Source organism: Colius striatus, chromosome 26 (assembly GCF_028858725.1).
Source record: "Colius striatus isolate bColStr4 chromosome 26, bColStr4.1.hap1, whole genome shotgun sequence".
NCBI lineage: Eukaryota > Metazoa > Chordata > Aves > Coliiformes > Coliidae > Colius > Colius striatus.
Window position 1 is genome coordinate 1,156,256 of NC_084784.1, and position 7,996 is coordinate 1,164,251.

At 49.1% G+C, this 7,996-nt stretch overlaps 1 protein-coding gene across 1 annotated transcript; it reads left to right on the forward strand.

Annotated features, from left to right (window-relative positions):
* The first annotated feature begins 3,931 nt into the window (after positions 1–3,931).
* LOC104562493 (keratin, type II cytoskeletal 5-like) lies at positions 3,932–7,528 on the forward strand. Its single transcript, XM_062015595.1, has 9 exons — positions 3,932–4,507; positions 4,964–5,178; positions 5,373–5,433; positions 5,601–5,696; positions 5,870–6,034; positions 6,168–6,293; positions 6,518–6,738; positions 7,034–7,068; positions 7,167–7,528. Exons 1-9 carry the CDS (start codon positions 3,932–3,934, stop codon positions 7,526–7,528), a joined length of 1,857 nt encoding a protein of 618 aa, XP_061871579.1.
* Positions 7,529–7,996: the final 468 nt, after the last annotated feature.

Consider the following 7,996-nt stretch of genomic DNA (forward strand, 5'->3'; position numbering starts at 1 on the left):
TGGGGGATTCGGTCAGTCTCTCACAGATGGGCTCTGCTGCTTCTCTCTGCTCATTGAAGATGACTTGTGGCATTCTTCCCCTGCTTTAATACAGGGTCCCTTCCCTGGGACACAGTCCTTAACGAACTTCTTTGGTGTGGGTTGTTCCCAGCAGCTGTGGCTTCTGCCAATATGGGTTCCCTCACACAGGACACAGCCTCCTCTGGGCATAGTCACTGCACTTGGCATGGGGTCTTTAACAAAGTGCAAACAAACCTGTGCTTCACCAGTCCTCTGCACAGGATGCAGAGGAGTCTCTGCTCCAGCACACTTCCTCCTCTCTTCCCTCACTGACCTTGAGTTCCACATGGTTGCTTCTCTCTCTCTCTCAACTCCTTGCATCACAAGCAGCTGGAAAAGAAGGAAGGACAGAACAAGAAGGGACAGGAAGAACCCTCCTTGTTTGGCTTCTTCTGTAAAAAGTTAACGTGGAGGTGTCTAATTGGCTCAGCCACAGCAATGGGTCTGGCTCAGACCTGAGGAGAGTTTCAAGCAGCTTCTTAACAGGAGCCATCTTTACACCCCCTTCCCAATTATCAGAAATGGCTTCATGTCAAACCATGACAGCATGGATGTGGATGTTGGCCAAGCATCTGCCCTCTGGTGTCCATCAGCCTGTGGCCAGGAAGGTTGCACAGCTCAGCACCCAAGGAGTTGGGAACCACTGACTCCTCTTCCCTTTCACTGAGCAGATGTGGGAAGAAGAGGGCTGGGAAGACATGATTCATGCCAGACTTGTGGGCTCAGGTACCCATCTCTTCCCTGAAAAGTCATCTAATTCCCTCAGTGTCTCCTCTGCATTGAGAGCAAGAGGGAGAGATTTGGTTCAGCTGGAAGAGTGGGCACTGGGAGAAGAATGTCAGTGTGTTTGATGTGTGCTGTGCTCCAGTTCCTCTCTCACAAGAAGAGATCAAAGAGACAGAATTTGCTTTCAGCAGTGGTCCAGGAGTTGCACGGCAACCTGCCAGTGTCCCTGTAGCAGGTCAGGAAGCTGCAGGCCTGGGAAGAGGTCCACGCAAGGCAGTGGGGAACGGTTATGAGGCTCTTGGCAGAGGGACTTCTTGCTCTGAAGCCCAGTAAGAGAGTGCTAGAGCTGGGGCATGTGGCTGGGTTTGTCCCAAACAGAAGGCAATGAGAAGGCACTAGGCTCTGAGAAGCTGGGGCTGTGCCAAGGGCTCTTTGGGCTTTGGCTTGGGGCAAGAGTCACCTATTTTTGTTCCTGAGTTTAAGACTATGTTTGTTCTCAGCTTTAAAATCGGAAAGACGGCGTTGTAGGCATTGTTGTGAGGAGTCATTGCAACACCCTGCTGTGTGCTGCCAGAATGTGTGCTGTGAGATCCAAAGCTGCATCGTGGCTTGGTCTCCATCTATGTTTTGTGCAGAGTTTACATTTTGCGTGGTGTGATGATTTTGCTGTGCACAGCTCCTTGTGTAAGAGATCTGAAGGAACGGCTGGAGCCCAGGCTGCCTATTGAGTGTTACCTGGAGCAGGCTGAAGTGACTCCAGGTTTGGAATAATCTTCCCATCTTGTCTGAAGACGTCAGAGTGACTCAACCTGGGTGTCTTATCTGTACGTGCTGGATGTGGTCAGCATCCAGGCATTTGGCTGACTTAACAGATCTTCCTCGTTTTGTGGAGCCGCCATGTGGGATGTTACAACCAAGTCTTGCTGCCTACCGAGAACGGCATCTGCTGTGTGTTTGGCAATCTGGAGGGAGGCCGTGAGAAGAGATGACCTGTTTTCTCTTAGCAAAGCTGAGCTGCCTGGGGACTGCTTGTCAGGAGTGGGTGCTGTGGACTGCAGAATGACTTGGAGAACCGAACTGTCCTGGAGATAACAAGGAAGAGATGAGGTCCTCTTCATTCAAGGCGTTCCCTCCTTGGTGAAGGGATGGCTACCCATCTTCCAGCTGCAGCCTGTTGCAGAGGGCAAGCCACACTCATTTGGGGAACCCTTGGCCTACCATGACTTGTATCCCTCAAGGATAGGCTAACTCTTAGCTAAACATGACTTGTGTCCCGCAAGCTTAGGCTAACTCCTGGCCAACTGTGATTCATGTCCCTGAAGGTTAGGATAGCCCTTGGCCAACTGTGAGTTGAGTCCATGACAAGGGTAACGTTCTTCACTCCCCTAACCCCAGTTTCTGTGAAGAGATTGTGGTCTGCTGTGGTCTGCTGTGCCCAGCAGCCTCCATCCCAACAATAGTCAATGCTATTTATGGTTTTGATTCCTCTAATGCTTCTTAAAATGATTGTCTGTGCTGTCTCTTTAAAGGGTTTGTGTGTCTGTGGCTGCAGGCTGATACCTTGTGATGCTTCTAAACATTTAGTTGCAAAGGTCTTACAGGAGATTCTGAGAGTTCCTTATGATTTTTTATGTTCAAACCTAGGCATTTTAAATCACCTTAAATTAATGTTCCTTATTGTTTTAAATATTTTGAAGGGCTGTAATGTCTATTTTCTCTGTCAGTGTTTTAGTACTTGTGCTGGCTGTTGTCTACAGAAAATAAGAGAAGTCATTGTATATTTCATTTATTTTATCATAGATATGAATAATAATATCCACATGGATAATACCTTCAGCATGTCTTTTAAATAGTATTTACAGACCTCATTTTCCTTTTAACCAGCACCTGTGATCTAGTTTCTTCAGAACACTGCAGATCAATATCATTTATATGTTTTCTGTTGTAACCTGGAACCTTATGAGTAATCATTTGAAATTTCATTTACACGCAACCCTTACATGGGCTTCTTTGTTTCAGACACATCCTACAAAATACAAGTCTAAAACACATTCCTTAGCCAGCAGCACATTTGAAATCAAGAGGATATACTGTGCCTTAGCAGTTGTCATGGTTCCACTTCTTGACATGTCTTTTCCCATGTGTCTCCTCTTTGGAAACAACCAGGTACACAAGAAGTCAGCAACATTCATTTGAGCAGCAGGAACTCATCACCACCTCGAACTGTTCATCTGTTGCTCCACTTCTTGTCTGTCTGTCCCCAGTCATCGTCACCAAAGCGGTTGCCCATTCCCAGGTCGTCATTTCCCATCGCCCTCAGAAGAGCTCAGAGAAGAAGTGTGATGATTCTGGGTGTCTTCTTCACTCTGCTACAGCATCATCCAAGCTCCCAGAGAGCTGTCACAGATTTTGCGAGATACAATTGCAGGGAATTTAATCTACAGGTAGAAGACACTCCCTTTGAAAGTGACACCACGTGGACTCCAAGGTGATGTTTGTTCTTTCTAGCAGGAGAATATGCTGAGTCTCTTCAAACTTTGGTGTCATGAGTTCCCATTCAAGATTGAGAAACTCCTAAAATGCCACAGGCAGTTTTACACATAAAAAGGGGATTTAGGGTGTGTTTAAGGAATTGTGAAAGCTATATTATAGCTGGAGTTTCATAAAAACTTCACCTTTCAGTGGAGTTTTGATTGGAAAGATCTCTATCTGGAATTATTGGGGACCATTGATGAGGTCAGAGATCCCATAAGGGGCTGCAGAAAAATGAACTCTTGTAAAAGTTAATTTCCAAGATGTCACGAAGATATGACAGTTCACTTAGTCATTAAGTCCTGTTTCAATGTTCTCCTTCTTTTATTCCCTTCTATATTGCAGGGTGTGTTTCTAGACAGCCCCAAATATGGCAAAGCTCAACTGAGAACCTGTCAACAACACCAAGCTGATGAAAATAATATATTGGTTTCCACCTTCACGCCCATGGCGTCCCAGCCCACCTCCAGAAGCGGATAAAAGGGAGTGCCTGAAGCTGTGGAGCTGGAGAAGACTCTGCACACTTCTCTCTGCATTCATCCCACGGCAGCAGCACAGCTCCATTGGTCTTTCTGCTCTTCTTGATTTTGGGCTCTGCTTGGAAGAACCAGCCATGTCTCGTCAGTCTGTCTGCAGAAGCTTTGGAGGCGGGAGCAGAAGGGGCTATAGCTCTTGCTCTGCCATCGGTGGTGGCTTTGGAGGAGGTGGTGGCAGAAGCAGGATCAGTTACAGCTCATACTCTTCATCCAGGGGAGGTGGAGGAGGTGGACATTGTGGAGGATTTAGCAGCAGAAGCCTCCACAACATGGGTGGCAGCAGAAGAATTACTGTGGGTGGATGCTATGGTGGTGGAGGATATGGAGGCCGAATGGGTGGCTTTGGTGGAGGCTATGGAGGAGGAATGGGTGGTTTTGGCGGAGGAATGAGTTCTGGAGGAATGGGAGGCTTTGGTGGTGGTGGAGGAATGGGTGGCTTTGGTGGAGGAATGGGTGGTGGAGGAATAGGAGGTGGAGGAATAGGTGGCTTTGGTGGCCCTGGCTTTCCTGGAGGCATCCAACCGGTGCAGGTTGACCCATCCCTCCTGCGGCCAGTCCACGTTGAGATTGACCCCCAAATCCAGCAAGTGAAAAACCAGGAGAAGGAGCAGATCAAGACTCTCAACAATCAGTTTGCCTCATTCATTGATAAGGTGAGAATTTAGGATCATACTCCTTTGGAGATGGGCATTTTGAATGACTTTCCTGTGCTGTGGAAAGGGAGGTTTTTTCCCTTACCAACCAGTACTTGTTAAAGTTAACGGGGCTGATGCTTTACTAGCAAGTTACAATTAAGGTCTTGTTAGTAATACAGAACAACAGAGAAGGATTTCGTGCTAATGCAGAGGACATCTGTAGCACTTTCTGGAGATTCTCTTGCCTAGTCATTGCTTCAGCCTCATTTCCTGTGATTCAGGGAAAAGTGAGAAGTTCACAATGACTCAAAATTTTAAAATGCTTGTCCTGTGCTTTAGGAGCTTGGATGTTTGAGTGAGCTATAGTTGAGGACCTGTGTAATGGTTGCCCTAACCTTCCAAAAAAGCAGGAGGTTTGAATATTGAAATCTCTGCCCGGGTGAACATCTCACACACCCCTTTATGGGCTTTCAGGTCCGTTTCCTGGAGCAACAGAACAAGGTCCTCTCCACCAAGTGGGAGCTCCTCCAGCAGCAAGGGCCTACAGGGCCAAGGAAGAATCTGGATGTCATCTTTGAAAACTACATCCAGAACCTAAAGAGGAAGCTGGAAGCTCTCCTGGGACAGAGGGGCCAGCTGGAGTCAGAGCTGCAGAACATGCGGCAATACGTCGAGGAGTACAAAACCAAGTAAGTGCTGTGAGAGACAAAGGATGAGCACGGAGAAAGGAGAGCTGAGCCAGCCTGGAGAGTTCCAGACTGCCAGCCCTTTGCTGTGGAGCTTGGTAGAGATGGGGGTGAAGTTGTCATGGTGGGAAGGGAGGTTCCACTGGTTGACTGAGGAGCAGTTCAAGAGACTCCTCTTGTCTTGTTCTGTTCAACAGGTATGAAGAAGAAATCAACCGTCGCACTGCTGCTGAAAACGAGTTTGTGGTGCTCAAGAAGGTGAGTTAGAGAGGCAGCAGGAGAGAGGGGATGCAGGGGGATAGACTGCAAAGAGAGCGGAAGGAGGCAAAAGCAAGATGGGCAGCTTCCAAGGGGAGACCCTGGCTGCCAGCAGCTGTTCTGGGTGGGGAGGAAGCCGTTGTCGAGCAGTGTGACCTTTCCTTTAGGATGTGGACAATGCCTACATGACTAAAGTAGAGTTGGAAGCCAAGGTGGGAGCTCTGACCGATGAAATCAACTTCCTGAGGCGCATCTATGACGAGGTAAGAGCTCTCCCTTCCCGTGGGCTCTCTGGAGGGGCAATGGGGTATGTGGTGGCCAAAGACACTGTGGTGGGATCAGGTGTCCATGTGGATTTGGTCTGGAAAGGCTGCTTGGAGCTGCTGCTGTTTTCTGCCTGCCTCAGGTGGTCAGGCTAAGTCTTGTCTTGGTGTAGGAACTGGCTCAGATGCAGACAATCAGTCGGGACCTGTCAGTGGTGGTGTCCATGGACAACAACCGTCACCTGGATCTGGACAGCATCATCGAGGAGGTCAGGCGTCAGTACGAGCAGATCGCTCAGAACAGCCGCGCTGAAGCTGAGGCTTGGTACCAGAGCCGGGTGAGTTGGGAAGCAGTCGAGGTACCTGGGACTGTTTCTGCTGATTGCTGCTCTCTTGCCACAGAGCCAGGGAACCACTTGAGTTCTGAAGAGTTTGTGTCACTGATGAGTTGCTTTGTCTTGTTGCCATCAGTATGAAGAGCTGCAGAGCACTGCTGGAAGGCATGGGGACAACCTCCGCAACACCAAGATAGAGATCCAAGAGTTGACCCGGAACATTCAGAGGCTGCGGGCTGAGATTGAGAATGTGAAGAAGCAGGTAGAGTTTCCTCAGCATCTTGTTGGGCAATGGCATCAGGCTGGGTATGAGCTGAGCTGGTTGGTGTGCTAGGGAGAGTGTGCTGGAAATGTAAAGACTGAAACTGAGGTTCTTTGGAGGAGGTTGATGGTTCCTCCCTATTTTGCATCTAGTTGGTGCTCAGGGCTGCCCCAGAGGGAGTTGTGTAGCAGGGAACTGAGAAGCTGCTTTTTTGTGTTGGACAGAACCAGCAGCTGCAGGCAGCTATTGCTGAGGCTGAGGAGAGGGGTGAGATGGCCCTCAAGGATGCCAGGAGGAAACTGGATGAGCTGGAAATTGCCCTGAACAAAGACAAGGAGGAGCTGGCTCGCTTGCTGAAGGAGTACCAGGAGCTGCTGAACACCAAGATTGCACTGGATGTTGAGATTGCCATGTACAGGAAGCTGCTAGAGGGAGAGGAGATCAGGTACTTCTCATTTTTTGTATGTCTCTGGCTACAGCCTTGGTGGATTATCCTATATGTAAGTAAAGTGCATGTACACTAAAGATAATGTCTGTATCACTCATACTCGAATTCTGAAGCTTAAACGTGTTGTCTATATTTCCTATAGAATGTTAAGTTCAAGGTTATTCATTTGTTTTACAAAATAACTGAATATAACAAAGAATAGTAAATATATAACGAGGAAAAACGGGGAAATTCTCAGCTGAAGAAACATGCACTTTCCATAAGGATTAACTGGGGCTGTTTTCCCTCACAGGCTGTGCAACGATGGCATGTCCAACGTCAATGTCTGTAAGTATCTGTCTTTGTTTCCGTGAGAAGTTAGATGTGTGTTTGGAGATATAGCCTGGCAGTGACCAACATGTCTGTAACCTGTGCTTCTCTTGCAGCTGTGGTAGGCAGGACCACCATCTCTGGAGGCAGAGGAGGCATGGGAGGAGGCTTTGGAGGTGGTAGCGGCATGGGAGGAGGATTTGGAGGTGGCAGCGGCATAGGAGGAGGCTTCGGAGGTGGCAGCGGCGTAGGTGGAGGAATGGGAGGAGGTGTCTGTGGAGGAGGAAGCAGCTTTGGAGGTGGAAGCATGGGTGGCAGCTGTGGAATGGGAGGAGGAGTGTATGGCGGTGGCTTCTCTTCTGGAAGTGGAAGGATGTGCGGCTCTGGAGGTGGCAACTTCAGCTCTGGTGGGGGAGCGTCCTCCGTACGGAGATGTGTCACGACCACCTCCATCAAATCTTCGGGAGTGAGATTCTGAGCCCCGAAGGCAGATTGCACAAGGAAAGAAGCATCTCCTACCTTCTCCCGGCAGCAGCCCAGCCTCCTTAAACCCAGCTCCGGCGTCCTACAAAGAAATGAACTGTGTCCCTCTTGGCCCAGCACGTGCCAGCTCATCCAGCTGGCTTGGTCCCATCAAGGCAGTGTCGTGGCAAAGCCACGGCCCGTTAGCAGCCCTGTCCCAAGGTGAAAGAACCACCTGAGAAAAGTCAAGTCTGCCCTGTGGATACCTGGCACGAGAGCTGATTTACAGGAGGGAAAGGCTCTGCCTTTCTTGCTGTGTTGTACATTTCTGTCTGCCTTGTGGCAAAAGTGTAAAAACCCCGTTTCTCTTCCCTCTTCCTCGTGTTCCGTCCTGGATGGCTGTGTCCCCGGGGTGCTTCTGCATGCAGTACATCCTGCTGCTTCCATTCACTAGCCTTTGGGGTCAGAGTAGGTGTGGGACAAG